Here is a 17,049-nt window from a genome sequence, read left to right on the forward strand (position 1 = left end):
ATAGTCAGACAGTTGCATCTGTATTGGGGAATAGTTTTCTTTTTGAAACTTGTGTTTTTACTATATGCAGGAAATTTCTCCACTTCTTTCAATGGAAGCCATGGCATTTGTCACAGAAGATAGAAAAGCTGCTCAAGAATCCACTTTCCCAAACACGTACACATTTGACTTATTTGGAGGAGTTGATGTAAGTGTGTGCTCCCCCCTGCCCCCCAAGATACCTGAAAAGCTTCTGCATTATAGTTATACCATTGAGCAGTCTGTAAAGGAGGTATTTGAAACTCTTGAAGCTTCAAAATACAAGCTACAAATTTGTTTTACTGATTTGATGTTACAAATGTGCATGCTTCTGTTAATCAAAATGAAAAAAAGAAAGGTATATTTTTCAAGGTGCTACATCATCAAAAGCAAGATGCTTTTTCTTTTCTTATAAGATATAAAAAAAACCTGATTGTTTCTTCACGTACTCTGCTTCTAACTTAAAAGCAAGATGTCTAGTTTCTCAGTGAGAGCAGCTTCACGTGATTTCTGTCTGTGTCGTTAAATACTAGATCCACTGCAAGAGCACAGAGAATTTCACTTCCACAGAAGGATTTGTGTGTTTTAAGTAAACTAATGCAGCAAGGCATTCTCTAAGCAAGGCTGTGTTTATTGTTGGCATGCACTACTACCTTATCTATGGAAGTGTTTTTAAACAACTGCTGGATTTATATGCTGACGTTTTAGCAATTTTTGTTTGTTTTAAATCTATATTACCCAAATATACAAGTGAACTCAATTTTATGATGACAGACACTGGGATCTCGACTTTCATTAGAATTAAAATTCATGTTTTTAAATGGACTAATTGGCTAATTCCTTTTGTCGAACTATATTTGAGTCTCTTCCCTACTTGCATCTTGTGGCACTTGGTATGTCTTTATTTCAGTAAAGCTTGTATGCAGAGCATGTTGGTTTGAAATGAACGCTGGTTCAGTTGCTAGTATCCCGTTAATTGAGGACAAAATCTTCAGCTACTCAAGCAATTTAGAACATATTTAAAATAATACTTTTTATTTCTAAATGGAAATAAAGATGCTTCCTGTGGAAGTACTTTTCCCATAAGAATGCACAGAAAATTACTTTGTTTCATATTTAAATAAGTGGGCGGGTGTTTTTTTTCCCTCCATTTTTTTCAGGTTAGAGACTATTAAGGTGACATGAGAAACAAAGCAAGCTGTTTTCTCCCAAGCTTTTGAAATATCAGATATCCTTGTTCTTAATTACCTGGTGCTATAGCCAAAGATTTGGCTGATACAGGTGGGTTTGATCTGATTAAAGGCAGTGGTAGAACTTAATTTTGGGACAGTATTTAAGTCAATGCTGTGTTCTTGAAAATCATACTCTAGGACTGGAAAGGCAAGTAATCTGTAATCTGCTAGTTCTGTGTATGCCACTTATTGATTCCTTGTTGCAGTGTTCTAAGCTGTGAAGCAGTAGTAGTTTGAAGGACAGTGAATTTGCAGTGTACTCCTTACACTGTGATGTATAATAGTATATTCTTTAAAATATTTTCAGAATCAGACAGCCTTTACATCAAGGAAGAACAAAAGCAGGTTTATATATTCTCCACTTCTATGGATAATATATTGCCCAACGATACAAATGCATGATCTGGTACATGAACCTCATGACCTTTGATCATGAATGCTGACCTAGTCCAAGAAATAAGATCCCTTAACTCCTTTTCTGCTCTTTCTGGACAAGTGGGACACCCTGTTTCCTGTTCTTTTTCTATCCTTGGACTTGTGCACTTCTTACTGTGTTCCTGTTGTGGTTTTGGTAGGATGGGTGAAGAAAGCTATTTGCTAGGAATGTCTTGCACCACTGCAGTCCGGGCTCTGAGAGTATGTATGAGAAGCACGAATACCAGTTTTGCAAGTATAAGGTGATAAATGCATTGTGATTATAGCGTTGACCAAGAAAAACGTGCACCAAGTAGTTATATAAAAGATGTACTTCGCAGCAGAGCCGAAGACATCTTTGCAGCTACTACCATCCTTCAAAGCCTGACTTGGTGTCTTCCCTGGGGAAAGTGCAGGTTGCCTACCTCCTGAGCACATATATGCATTCTGGTGTATCTCAGATACCTAGTCTTGAGGTATGCATTCTCCTCCTAAAACTTAAACCTTTAATATGAGCACTGCACTAGTGCTACAGTCATTTTGCTCTACCCTGCTGGTTCTACAAATATTATAGTAGTATTTTAAAATGTATCTTTATCTTTCAGGTTGCCCATGCTGTGCATTTGACAGCATTTAAAATATAAGCAGTGTCTCCAGTATTATATTTTTCTCTGTGTCTGAGAAGGTCATTCATTAAAAGAAGAATAAAGCTAAGTTGAGAAAGAATATGGAAAACTAGGTGTAAAGTGTGGTTAAGTTATCGGTGGCATGATCTGGAAGTGCAAAATACTTTACACTATTTTAGTTGTTTTCAGTTGAATTTTAAACTAGGGTCTTTTTAATACTTTTTCTAGAATCATCAGTTCCTTCTAGTGGCTAGCTACCACTTTTAACTATGTAGGAACACTACCTTGGGTCAAAGTAATGGTATAGGCTAGAACAAGTAAAGATCGGTTCTAAGTCTATTGGAACAGTAGCCCTAGGTTGAGGAGCCTGGCTGCTATATTTCTTAAAATGAAATGAGATCACACTTCACAAACTTTAAATATGTATAAACAAGTATACATGTAATGTGCATGTGCACAAACACTGTTTTGCCATTTGCTGGTGAAATTAAAATCTGGAACAACTAAGTTCTGTTACATCTGGACCTGAAATATATTTTGAAGCCCAGCAAGATTTAGGGAGAATTTGCCAAAGTTCATGCATCTTTGCAGATTATTGCTGAAGGTTCACAAGCCTGGAAGATGTGATAGTCATCTTTATTGTCTAGGCACATATGAAATTCTATTCTCTGCAGACTCAAGTTCTTAAAAACTTGCCAGTGGGACTGTATACAAATACTATGCTTTCTTCTGGATAAATACAATTGTTTTTTATCAATGCGATTTTTATACCAGGAGGTGTTGATTATAGAGCTTCTATCGTTTATATCAGTGATTTCAGCAGAGTCTACTAAGCTTGGATTTTTCACTGTCAAGTTAAAATTTATTAGTATCACACTGATTCTTCCCTTAATTTTTTATCTTGTTATTACAGCTTTTAGTAGAAATTCTCATGAGACCAACTCTTATTACACAGAAAAAGAAACAGAAAAGTAAGTGAATAGATACTTTACCTTTCTTCATTCTTGCCTTGTGTTGTTCTTCAAACAGGAATTATTCTGTTTTTCTGTTCTTTTTCCTTTCTATACCAGCAATTTTCTGTTCTTAAATCATTGGTTTCTTTATTTTCTGCAGTACTGATTCATGATGGGATTTAGGATAGTTGCTCTTCACAAAGTGCAGTTCAGGAATCTTCATGCTCTCAATGTAATGTATCTTTCTCAGTGCAGTAAATCTGCAGTCACTAGAAACTTCTGTTGTTACTGGGCCTATAGCTACTATTAACAATTATTAACAATAAGCCATGAAATACTGTTAATGTAACAGGAGCAGTAGAAATTGTGAAATAATAAAAAGTATACTGTCTTCCTGAGCTAGTCATAGTGATTAGTAATATCCAAAATGTTACAAGGAAAACTTGCTAATGGGGAGCATTTGCTTCAGTGCAGCTTTCCTTCTGGAACAGCTTTGGTTTAGTATTTTCATTTCTCTTGTCTGTGATTCTGCTGGTTGCCTACAACCCTTATGAGGAAGGGAAATGTTATGGTACACTCTATGACCTTCAGGTGGGTAACTTGAAAGGTAAAGTAACTTGAACTTGGGCTAGAGAAATCTATTGTATGTTCTATCTGTAATGAAACTACATTTTAAATATGAAAGTGCTGGATGTAAATGAGGATGAAAGCTTTTCTATCAGTTCCTGATGTTGCCTGGAGAAAACTGCATGGACTAAAGACTTTTTTTGTTTTTCCGTGTTCAGTAATTGGAACTAATATTCCCACAGCAGTTTCTCGTATTGAAAAGCTTTTTTGGGTTGATTTGCGGTGATTTTTGTTTATTTTTTCTTCCTAAAATAAAATAATGTTTACACAGTTTGTGTATGACTAAGAAGTGCGTTATACCACAAATACATCTCTGCCTGAGGTTTTAGGCAGTCGTGATAGAGATATTTTTGAAAGAAAGTATGTGAACAGGGCAGGTATAGAGTGATTCTTCCTCTGTTGTTTTTTTACCCTTTAAAGTATCGGCAGATGTGATCTGAACAAGCAGTTAGCCGGAAGTGTTCACTGATTTCGTAGCTATTTATCTCACTAATGTGGATGTTAGTTTTCTTTGGCAGCTTGTGGCTAATGGATGACTGTTTTTTTTTTTTCTTTACAGTAAGCGATGACCTCATCAAAGACTGTTTGAGCATACTGTACAACACGTGCATATGTGTAAGTACAACTGCTATGGAAAAATGTTGTTCTGCTTGACCAGAGCATTTGCTAGTCAGTTTTATGTGTGCCAATTGATAAGATAACGTAGGTTCTTCTAAGCGTAATTTAAACCTACTCTGAAACTTTGCATTAAGATTTCTTTACTTAAATACAGAACCACTCTGTATTTTGAGGTGTTACTCAAGTAATTTGTGGGTTTTACGCATATTGTCAAGCTTAAGTAATTCTGCCTCTTGTTTGGCTCTTTGCCTGTCTGGGTTCCCACAGGAAAGCCATTTAAGGTCTTGTTCTATTGAAATTTAATTGAAGTGGAAATGTATGCCTGCAGCAACTCTGCCTGACTTGTTCAATAATGGTGCTGGCAAAGTGTTTTAAATTTTACCGTGCAAATATTTCATGTGCTGAATATCAGTTCAGTAGTTAATTCATGGGAGGTCAGTGCTGAGGAAAGGTTCTGGGCTAAAAGCCTATTGAGCTCACCTTTAAAATCTGAAGCTGAAAGTACATTCCTCGGATTATGTGTACGAGGAACAACCTCTAGACTATTTACTTAACTGTACAGATTACTATGTCATTACTCAGGGAGCATTGTTTATTAACAACAAAAAAAAAAGTAATTACTGACTTAAGGTTGATTTTTTGAAAAAGCTCCATCTAGAGTGTTTGAGTGTTAATAGACCATGTTGTCAGTAATAAATATTCATACATGGATGGGAAGGGTAAGAGGTGGAACACTTTTACTTGACTTCATAAGTGGTTTTTTTTTTGTTGTTGCTCTTTAAAGGCAAGGCAAATTTTGACTAGTATAATATGTTAATGAACAAGTAGTGTAATTTATGGACTGGCTGCTGTTTGACTTAAATCACTTAAGAAATAGTGCTCTCTTTTGAAAGAGATGTGTTCAGGATTACAGGAATATTCTGTGTCCACATTAAATGTTCTTATCCTTGTGTTTGAATATTCAGCAAGAATCTAAGTTCAACTATTGCCCTGTGAGCATAGGTAAAAAGTCAGTCATAGACAACTTTGCAAGCAGATACGATTAATTTTCGAAAGGACTGCCCAAGCTCTCAGCAGATAACAGAGCATGAAAGGTGGCCTTGCTGTCATGACCTTTTAGGTTCGTTACTGACATAAATTAAGGCCAGCGCTTGGTTCTGGTTGCATAGATGCTGCCCAGCTGACAGCAGTGCTAACAGTTCAGGAGGAATCTGGGGACCGAGTTTAACTTCCGTAAAATGGAGCTGGTCGTAATTCATATGAGAAACAAGAAGCAAGCTTCTCTGACGTGTTTCCAGGCATGCAGTGTTTACTTGTTTCAGGCAAATAAACAACTCTGCACTGAGATGAAGCCTTTCATCCTGGTGCCTGGTGCTGCTGCAAGCCTTGTGTTAACTTCAAACAGGGATTGTAGTTAGTTTCGGTCACTATAAAGTCCATGTTTCCTGGTCTCAGGAATAGCTGATTAGATAACACATCATCTGTGAAACCTTCTGTGTGTGTATGTGTGATTCTTGCTTCTTTCTAGACGGAAGGAGTCACAAGACGATTGGCAGAAAGAAATGACTTTGTGTTGTTCCTGTTTACGCTGATGACAAACAAAAAGACATTCCTACAAACTGCAACTCTCATCGAAGATATCCTAGGAGTTAAAAAGGTTTGAGACTACTTTTTTAAATTCATTTATATGGCTTTTTCAGACCAGTGGAAGAAATACACCTGTATCTATGAAGAGTTGGTGAAAATAATATTCTGAGCTAGCATTCTTGTTTCTTGTAGCTTGTTTGAAATTTGGCTATTTAAATGGATCAGTAATTTTAATCACAGTTCAGACACTTGATATTGTTTCCTGTAAGCTGAGGGAAACAGGTCATTTAGGTCTTCTGCACAAAATACATTTTTGAACTTGCCCTGAAATGTTTGTCAGGCTGTCAAATGCCCTGTCGTTACAGCTTAGTGTCCTGAAGTGCAAATAAAATATTGGAGGGGTAACCATGGGAAAACCATGGATTAAATGTACTTATGCAACATTCTGTGAAAGGGTCAGGGTCCTGTAACTTATTTTTTTAGAGTAAATGTGAGGATGTTATACTTGCTGAGGTAAGAAACCAACTTAGTTTATCTCTGTATGCCCTTCTGCTAAAAATTGGCTTCAACATCTTTCTGATATTTTTAGATGAAAATCATTGTATGGAAACAAATCCAGGAGTCTGCTCTGATCTCTGTAAGCTTTAAAGCGAATACAGACAGAATTGGAAAATAAATAATGAAACTTCTTAGTACCTGAATGCAATTAGTCTATTGAATTATTTTTTTAAAGAAAAGTCCCCCCAAATTTACTTAAACACAGAGTCCTTAAAAAGTCTTTAAAATATGAATTTCTATGCTTCTTAAACTGATAAATGTAAGTGACATCAATTGTAAATTTGCTGATGTTTTCAGACTCCTCACTTGTCATTGCCTATTTGCTTCTATGCTAGTAACATTGAAATAGCACACAGGTTTTGCCAGGGAAGAGCTGTAGCTAAAACCCTCTGGCCTTCAACATGTGTGGATATTTTCCCGTATAAACATTAGTGTGATTTACTCAAACAGTAGATTATGTTGCCTCCCCCAGGAGATGATACAACTGGATGATATTCCCAATCTTTCAAGCCTTGTGTCCAGTTTTGATCAGCAGCAACTTGCGAACTTCTGTAGGATCCTTGCTGTCACAATTTCTGAACTTGACACAGGAAGTGATGACAAGCACACGCTTCTTGCCAAAAATGCACAGCAGAAAAAAAACTTGGGTCCTTCTCGAGCTGAAATTAATCAAGGTATTTGTTATATTGAATAAATGTAGAAGAATCAAAACAGTCTGTAAAACTTCATTCGCTTCTCTCAGCCTCAGATCTGTGATGTGTGTTTCTAGAGGATACTATAAGTGTTTTCATTTAGTGTATTTATGATGGATGTGTATTTATTTAGTTTTCTTGAACAATTTCCTAGAAACTACTTTTAATGAAGCTTACTTGGTAGCCTTCAGTTTTATATTCTGTCAGTACTGAACTAAAATTGCCTGCAACACAGTTATTGTCTGGGCAGTTCCTTCTGTGATTTTTATGTGGCTTTGTCATGAGCAGGATGTCTGTCTTTATCAACAAGGAGGAGTGTTTAATGTTAGTCATATTGCCTACCTTTGCCACACCAGTGATTATAAGTTTGTCATCTTATTTTATACATACTGTTGACTTGTTGACTGGAGAGTTAGCCTTGGAAACCTGTGGGTCTAATCTGAACTTTAACTTTGGGCACAGTGAGGATTTTCTTATTTTGCCAAGTACTGCTTGGATGCAATAGTCTTAACTTTGTACCATCAAAGATGTAATCTCCTGGTTTCAATTTTTATGAAGTAAAAGTAGAGTAGGAGCTTTGTTTTAGCATCTAGACATGTACATAGGCTGTGGTCAAACAGTTTCATAGAGTATAAAAAGGGTATTTGGAGTTCTTACGCATCTTCTGACAATCATATTGCCACATTCTGCATTAGCCATGAACAATAAAGCTCTATTTGTTATGTGTGTCATCTGTAGATTATCCAGTGAGAGATGGATAGCATAGTACAGCAGGCAAATGCTGGAAAACTTTAAAGTGGGAGATGTACTGTTTTCTACCCTGTGATCACAAATGCTTGCTTTTAAAGAGCAATGGAGTATGTAGGTGCAGGTACAAAGTTTAATTTAAATTAGTTGAACTGAATAAACTTGGAACCTACAGAGCTGAACTGAGCCAAACAAATACTTAATCTCATTTTTTGTTTGCACAATCAGAGACTACATCAAAAACTGTAAAGCATATTGCATTTCAAAGCCTTTACCAGGTTGCACATGCTAACTGAGATGATACCAGTGGCAGTGTTGCAAGTCTTTCACATAGCATTCCTGGCTAAATTCCTTGTTCCTTGTTTTCTGTATGCGTAAGTGTGAAGACTTAACCATGAATCTGTAATAAGCTCTAGTAATGTAGTCATTCTGTGAAAAATTTAGGACAAAATATAGCTCCTAGTGCCTTCCCACACCCCAAGATTCTGCAGACTAGTGACCTGTGTCCTTGAACTACTGTGTCTTGGTGTGCAGTTCCATGACAATTAAAGCCTTCTCACTTGCAGCTGCTGTGATCTGTTCTTCAGCTGTTTTGTTCTCTGATTAACTAGTTAAGGAAACTAATACTTAAAAGAAGCTTTCAGCCCCATTGCTGAAGTGAGCTAGTGCAGTTAGCTATGAGATAAACATCTCTGAGGTAAAATTAAGGAGATGGCATCCCGTGGAGAGGGAGAGGTGAAGCTGCCCCCTTCCAAGGGCTGCTACATATTTCTACCAGCTTAATTTTCAGCTGAATCAATTCCTTGATCTGACTCACCGTGGGCTGGAAAACAGCAGACCAGCAAAGGGGAATTGACCATAGACAAGTAGCTACAATAGGATGGGATTGGTTTTGTTACAGTGTCAACCCAACATAGACCAGTTTAGTGGTGACTGAATAATGCCTAAAGCATATATACTGTGTTCCAGTCCTTGCTGGGGCAAGTGGACTGATTTCTTCTTTCTCTGGATCTTCTAAACTAGAAGGAAATTGCTTCTGTTTACTATTCTCTGCTGCTAATACAAAAGTTCTGGGACCTTGTAGTGTAGAGGATTTGATGATGCTATGTTTGCAATCTTATGTCATAATAAAACTATTTTTCTTTTTCAGCTACACTTTTAAATATTCCAGGCTTCATTGAGCGATTATGCAAACTGGCAACACGAAAGGTGTCTGAAACTACAGGTACTTCCAGCTTTCTCCAGGAGTTAGAAGAATGGTACACCTGGCTGGACAATGCCCTTGTGCTTGATGCGCTGATGAGAGTGGCAAATGAAGAGGCAGAGCAGAGCAGCACAGGTATCTGGTTTCCATTCTTCTAATTACTGTTAACTCATCCTTATTTTACTACTACGGTATCTACTACATCTTGCTTTTTCTTCCTCCTCATATTGATCCCTTCTCTTACACATAAGGCTAACGTATCAGCAGTTAGGTATCTCTTCTGTTTTATTTTTGTGTAGCACTGATTAGTTTTCATGAGCTAAAGTTAACAAAAGGGAAAGAAATGTCCCAAGGCAACCATGCTCTTTTCACACCTAAATAACACTTACTATAATGCTATGCATCCTCAGAGCTAATCTTCCAGGGATACAGAAGAAAACAGACATGTGGGGTAAGTTATTTTACCAACATTTTCTCTAACACTTAGGGTGATGGAATTAGTTTTGTCTGCTTCTTGCTAAACGAGTGGTCCCTTCTCTAAAAAGGGAGGTAGTTACAGCAAAATTAAGCAAGCTAATTGGGGAAAAAATGTATTGTTCCATAGGAGTGTATGGAAGGGTTGATACAACCTTAGGAAGATACTTTGGACTGTACGTCTGGTTTGTTTCTTCACCGTTTGTATTACAAAGATGTAGCATTTGCCTTATTTAACCAAAAATACTCCGTAACGGAATGAGAATTATCCCAAAATTTTGACATCTAAATCTTTGCCTCTGTGCTTCTTTAGAAAACTCTCTTCATTATCCAACTTAATCAGTTGTATAGCAATTAATTATTGAAAGTTAGTAGAAACTGAAAAACACGTAGCAGTTAGAAACAGAATTCACAAGAGCACTCTCAAAGGTAGAATATGCTTGGTCACTACTCTTGACCCACCACATCAGTTACCTGGCAAACATACAGATGTACTTTCCTAGGATACTGTCTCAGTCTCCAGTGGCTTGTGGTTTAGGGATTTCTGAGTCAAAGGTGATGTCTGTTTTCAGTCTTCGAGGTCTTTTTTTGTTCTGTTTCATGTGCTTACCTGGTTAGTTTTTTCACGTGGGTTCAAAATGCATTCATGCTATACTGTGCTAAGGCATTTCACAGCCTAGGTACTGTGTAAAGAGCTAACTCTTTTTCTGAACTGCAATTCACAAGTTCTGCTCAGTCCTCTTTACTTTGTCAGTCATGATTTCTGTCATGTTTTTCACTTGGCGTCATGGCATGTTATATCCTATTTCTGCCCTTAGCAATGTAATTCTAGAGCAGAGCTATGAAAACATTTAGCTCTGGCCTAAGGACGCTGGTATTGAGCTGTGAAATGGAAGCATGGTAATAGTAAGTGCTTCTGATAAAACCCACTACTATTTTTATTATCTTTTTTGCCATGTCCTTTCTGGTACGGTTGTCTGTATTCATGTAGATAATCTACTTATTTCATGTAGGAGGTGACATTTAGCTTATTGTGGAAATATTACTTAGTTAAATTTTATCTAACTAACTTCCAGCTATGTTTCCTCTTCTCTTGCATTTAACACTTAAATTGGTTATTTGTTGTATACTATTAATTTTTGTTGAGAAGAGGATTCAAGCAGATACTCTGGGCCTACATATGCATTGTCAGAATGTAAAAGCAGCTGTAACAGATCCTTTCCTGTTGAAACTGTCTCAGACTCTCATCTTTGCCGTCTTGTTCAGAGTCTTCAGATGAAAGTGGATTGGCCAACCCCTCAACACGAACACAGCTTCCCCAGTCCATGAAGATCATGCATGAGATTATGTATAAGCTGGAAGTGTTGTATGTTCTCTGTGTGTTACTCATGGGGAGACAAAGAAATCAGGTGAGCATTTGTAAAAGGTCACACATGCATAAGTTGATGTCTTTTTAAACCTAAGTGCTCGTTAATTAGGTTATAGATGCAGCAACATGAAGAGCAAAGCTCAAGGCATAAAGCTAGGCAAATCCCATCATTGCAGCGGTGCACAAACAGTGTTCTGTTGCTGGGAACCAGAATGATCTGTTGGGTCAGGCTTGTCACAAGCTGTGCTGAGCAGCGTGGGGGTGGCGTTCAGTCTTTGCAGAGCTGCCTCTCTAGTGCAAGATGGATGCACAGTGACAGAGGCAGACCCTAATCTGATGCATATGTTAAAGCAGCCATAACCTGACCTGATCTGCAGCAGCAGCTACCAGGAACATCTCATCCCAGAAGCATCTTCTACCTGCATATAAGGAAACACGTAGATATATCTGCCTACTTCTGGAGCTGCCTTCTGGGGCATTCTTCCTCCTCCCTGTGCACTGGTGACTCTGCTTTAACAGGCTGAAGGAATGCCCAAGATGTAATTGTAGCTGCTGGGACAGGATCTGTTAAGAGGACTGTTATTTTGCATTGTATCAAGACAGATAATTCATCCCTGCCTAATTTCACCACAAGAATGCAGTTTTATAGATGCTGCAGAACCTGCTTCCAGCTTGCACTTGTGCCACTGCCATCTGTTTAGGGAGCTGGCAACGCTAGCTGTGGTATCTCTGTGGCTCAATTTTAGTGTGTTATCCTCAAATGTGACGAAGTAGCAAGTATGCTATAGAAATAGCTAGCTTTGAAGCTAACTTCTTTTATTTGCTAGGAAGAAAATTCCTTGTTCTTCCTCTGCTATTTCTGCCCCCATGCAAACAGAGAAACTATTTGTCATAGGGTAAAGCTGGCAGGCAGGAAGCTTCTTTTCTGGAGATAATTTGGGACTGGAAGTACATTTTGCAAGATTTAAGTCCAAACACTTTGTATCAAGAGCCCAATCTTTTTGTAAAAAAACACTGCCTTTGTTTGAAAACCGTGATGCGTCCAACATTACTTAATCTATGTAGAACTTTCAAGAAATTTTGATGGATGTAAATCATGCTACTTTTTGAGAGAAAATCAGATTAAAAACTAGAACTGAGCTGTTCTGCTTCAGAAATAAATCGTTTTATGTAGAAAGCTCCAATAAGCCAGGAAAGAGCAGTGTCTGCCTTTAGCATTGTAACTGGCAAGCTTTTCAGCTACATGGTGGTATCTCTGTTCCATGAGGAGCTAAAAGTGCTGGCTCTGTCACATCAGTCTTCCAGTTTAAGCAGCCAAAGGTCTTACTAGTTTGATACTGGAATAATTTTGAATAGAATTTCTAAAGGACATCACAACTGTCTTCAGTCCACTGCCCCGTGATAGACAACGTAATAGTCTGACATTTGCTTAAAGCATGATGCAACTTCTTAGCCAACTTATTCTGTTCCTGAATGTTTACTCTAAATCCTTGGTTTAAACTTGACTGCTGGCTAACTTGCACAGATTGAAAACTGCATTAGCAGTGACTCGGCTCCTTCTTGCTCCCACGTTGCAGGTGCTCTCACTCGTGGAGACAAGTGATGTTTCACTTTGCTTCCCTCTCATTGTGGTCACACCCCAAACTACTTCTCTCATAAACTTATCTAGACAGACTTGTATTTTTCTATTGTGGTGAAAGACAATCAATCATTTTACTTGCTCCTGTTATAGGGAGCTGAGTGGAAGGATACATGATAGCTTTAGTGAGAAAGCAGTAGAGCAACTCACATGAAGCTGAGCAGCAGCAGGGAAAGGTCAAAGGCGTTTGAAGGACTGTTGGAATGAGTTGGGGGTCTGGGAGGGAGCATGATCCAAAAACGATGGCTGATTCAGGAGCTCTGTAGTGCAGTGGTCAGGTGAGAGCTTTGAGTTCAGCAAACTAAAGGTAGACCGAATACATTTCAAATTAGGGACATATCGTTTGGGACAAGCAGATTATATTCTGTATGGAAAGCAGATTCCCAAGTTAAAACAGTGAGCATGGCAAGCAGCTTCCGTGAGCGAGCCAGAGCACTCACAGGCGGTCACACGCCTGGCTTCATCCTGTTGTGCTTGTGCCACGCTGGCCACGAGGGATGGAGCCTGCGGGGAGTGCTTTGTTTGGACAAACCCCCAAGAGCAACTGCTGTTGGAGGCTTGTACCTGGGACAGAGTATCTGAGAGCCTTTTAAAATAAGGGTACACAGAAGTCTTCCAAGTTTTGCAGTCTGTCAGGGTCGCATGAAGGAGATGCATGCCACCTCAAACTTGATGCTCACAAAACTGCTCAGCAGAGGGAGTGTGATTTACATATCAGTGGGAAGTTAGTAGCTGCAGCTGAGAGGAATTCAAAACACTACTAGCTATGATGCTAACAAGAGTAAAAAGAAAACCTATAAAATACTGTTGATTTAAATACTTTCAATTGGCTCAAGTGTTTGAGGAAACAGAGCAAAATGGAGTGCTCAGCTTAAAATACTATTAGTTATAATTCATTGCAGGGACAGCCTAGGTTAGTATTTAGGTGACCTGATTTTTAAGGAACATTCCTCTTTCTACTTTGGGCACTTCTTTTATTATTTGTGTGTCTGTTTAAAAAAAATGTGGAATATTTACTGAATCCAGAGGGAGCTTGTCAATGCAGAAGCAGAGCCAGTCATACATGGTTTTCACCTGTATGACATCTCGAGATACTGCTTATCATAGGACTGTTAACTGCTCAGGGTCTGCTTTTGTAGTTCTCCTATTCCTCCCCTTTCAGATTGCTTACATCAAAAGTAGTGATACTTGGACTGAAGGCATTTAACCAAAAACACTAAGGTTTTTACATGAGTAAGCTCTGTAGCCTGTTTCAAATATGTCAGTGTTTTACATCATTGCCTTTGCAGGCAGGCAAATATACCTGAGTATTTTAGCATTTTCTTTTCTTTTTAGTGTACTCTAGAGAAGTTTGAATTTCTGTTAACCTGCCGAAACAGTGATTGAACCGTTGTTTGAGTGTGTGTTACTGCTGAACTCTGCTCAGAACTCCTGCCTTAGGTCGCTTGGACAAAAATGCAGTCGGTATTTTATATTGTCTTCAAAGGGCTACCTCAGGATTAACTGCATGAGCTAGAAAGGTGAAATATGCTCTGTAGATGGCTGGCAGCAAAATGTTAACAGTTTAGTTTGTGACGCACAGAAATTAAGTATGGATGTATTTTGAATGTGTTGTTTCAATTTCAAACGATCTTCTGATGTCCCAAACTGATTCCTGAGGAGGCACAGCAGTTAATTCGAGTATTGGTTGAGAGCTTTCTTTTTTTTTCTTCTTCTTTTTTTAAAGTCTGTTTTCTATCTATGTCCACCAAATGCAAACTATTCTAATGATGCTCCATGCTTAGTATGCATGTTAACGTAAACATATGCTGTTTGATAAAGAATTCACTCTTTCTGTTGTCAGAAAATTGCATAATTATGCCCATCTGTTTTCCAGTCTATGTTATATCCATATTTGAGGCTGCAACAAATGAGAACTTCTTTTCTTTTCTAGGTTCATAAAATGATAGCAGAGTTCAAGCTGATTCCTGGCCTCAATAATTTGTTTGATAAACTGATCTGGAGGAAACATTCAGCATCAGCCCTTGTTCTGCACGGACATAATCAAAATTGTGACTGTAGCCCAGTGAGTAACTTTATTAATTCTATATGGAATCTTGATCTCATTTGTAATACAATTCTGAGAAACTGTACCGAGTAACTGAATGGCTGGATCATAAATGCAGTGAGACATGGTAGGATTCAGCATTTTGTTTTTATACTGGGAATTCTTTTCACTGAAGTCTTCATCTTTGGTTCACTCTAGTTTATTTGTGGGAAATCTAGCCTTTCTTTTCTCTCCCAGTTTTGGAACTGGGAAAGGGGTTATTTCTATAATCCCTGAAGGCCAAAGGGAGGAGAAGACCAGAACTTAAAGAAATGGTAGGTAACAGGTCTAGCAGAGAGGGCCAGAAAAAAATGGATTGCAATCAGGTTTTTCAAACCTGGATATAAAACATTATTCTAAATCGATCCGTGAGCTTTTTTGCCTTTGCAGTGGGAACAATCACTTATTGACTGTCATATGCACAGGTTTGCATGTGGGCTCCACTTCAATTCTATTTGTGGAAACCTGCAAAGTGCAGCCTTCTGCATTTATGCAAATCGCTTGCTCTGCTGTGCAAATAGGTTTGATTTGGAGAGGTTTCCATTTCAACTGCTTAATGTCTGGTAAGTAAATGAAGAATTCTAAAAATCCTGAAGCTATTTTCAACCTCTTTCTTCTCTCTTTTTAGGACATCACTTTAAAAATACAGTTCCTGAGGCTTCTTCAGAGCTTTAGTGATCATCATGAGTGAGTATGAAAAACTTGGTGGATTGTGGCTCAGCAATACTGTTGCCCAATTGCAGTTACAATGGGTGTCCAAGAGTGCAGGCTCTGTGTAGATAGAAAGTTGTCTTACCCTTGAAACTCTATTCAGATGTTCACATGTCTTTGAACTTCTGCTATGAATAGACTCAGGATCTGCTCACCAGTGAGCATATTTTAAGTATGCCTACTTATGATGAAAAGTAGCCCATTTTCCCTCCTGTTGGAATGAACTGAAGCTTTTATGTGATCAGTTGCCACTTTATGGCTGAAGAAATAAGGAAGTGGCTTTCATGATGCCATTCATCTGTCTGTTCCCTGAGAGCTGGTAGTGAGGCAATGTGTTCACAGGATAACTTTTCTCCTGTGTGCATGCTCAGGTTTAGTTCAAAGTGGAATAAGTTAAAAAAAAAAAAAAAAAAAAAAAAAAAAAGCTAAAAAGGCTGTTAGAACATCAGGGGGAAAGACAGCACATCTCTGCATCTCTGCAGAGGATATCAATGCTCTTTTGTCCTTGCATAAAGTCTAGGAAGAATGATTGCTGCTTAAATGCCAGCAATGGAGAAGACCCAATTTAATTGAAGAAAAATGTTAGAACAATTATCTGTAAGTTCATCATCAGGAAGTTAGGTTGGAAACTGGAAGAAAGCTTTTATTTCCCTTCAGAAGGCATATTTCTGAAGCTTGATTCTTCTGGAGTAGCTGGAAGGTGATGCAGATTTTTTTGTTTGTTTTTAACGAACTTATTCAGGAAGCGCATGTTCAGTGCTGATGACAACTATGCTTGTTTGCTCTATAGCCTTACTTGCAGAATCCCATCTTCAACTGTGTTGGTGTTGTGCCTCTCTAATTAGACTCTGCAAGTCCTTGTAAATCTCTTTTGAGGTATATTGCACTAAATTTGTATATTAATCATCTTGATGCCTTCACTTCTTGTCTAGGTGGTCTTATTTACAACAAGGGCTGATACTTCTGTGTAGGTATTATCTAGATCTTAGTATGAGAAATGTCAGCCAGTTTAATTGGAAAAAAGAGTTTTAAATATGGGGAGCTGCTGGATATATTTTAAACATAAAGGAAGATTGAGATTGCAGTTCCGCCATGTAAGACATTGTCCAGGAATCAGTCCTGGTTTTCCAATAGAATCTTTTTAAGATACTATTCATATTTAAGTGGGTTCTAGAAAGATTTCAGGCTTGTTTAAATGAACAACAGCTTTCAACTGTAATGTCTGAGCAAATGGAATGTGTTGAATCTGGTTAGGTTTTTTTAAACAAACAATTACATAAACTCTCTGAAATCACAGATCAGTAGAGTGAGCTGAGAACAAGATGAAAACAAGTGCTTGTATTCTAATATTAACTTCAGTAAAACTGAGTAAACCAAACCTTCAGAACTGTTTATATGTGGAGAGAGAGGTTATATTTTCATTACAGAAACCTGTTGATCCAGATCAAAAGAAGCTTCACATGACAGCCTCAGTGAGCACTAATCTGGAAGATA

General features: G+C 38.0%; 1 protein-coding gene across 1 annotated transcript in view; it reads left to right on the forward strand.

The window, feature by feature from the left end:
• The window catches only part of TRPC4AP (transient receptor potential cation channel subfamily C member 4 associated protein), a gene marked incomplete at its 5' end in the record, with an annotated part of 37,350 nt that overhangs the window by 9,897 nt on the left and 10,404 nt on the right, over positions 1-17,049 (forward strand). The window contains 9 exons of the mRNA XM_062589495.1: positions 71-187; positions 3,204-3,261; positions 4,430-4,485; positions 6,017-6,145; positions 7,106-7,307; positions 9,223-9,411; positions 11,017-11,159; positions 14,692-14,823; positions 15,473-15,531. Coding sequence (XP_062445479.1) covers positions 71-187; positions 3,204-3,261; positions 4,430-4,485; positions 6,017-6,145; positions 7,106-7,307; positions 9,223-9,411; positions 11,017-11,159; positions 14,692-14,823; positions 15,473-15,531 — 1,085 coding nt within the window. The remainder of the gene's footprint in view (positions 1-70; positions 188-3,203; positions 3,262-4,429; positions 4,486-6,016; positions 6,146-7,105; positions 7,308-9,222; positions 9,412-11,016; positions 11,160-14,691; positions 14,824-15,472; positions 15,532-17,049) is intronic.

The sequence above is a fragment of the Rhea pennata genome, chromosome 16 (assembly GCF_028389875.1).
Source record: "Rhea pennata isolate bPtePen1 chromosome 16, bPtePen1.pri, whole genome shotgun sequence".
Classification (NCBI taxonomy): domain Eukaryota; kingdom Metazoa; phylum Chordata; class Aves; order Rheiformes; family Rheidae; genus Rhea; species Rhea pennata.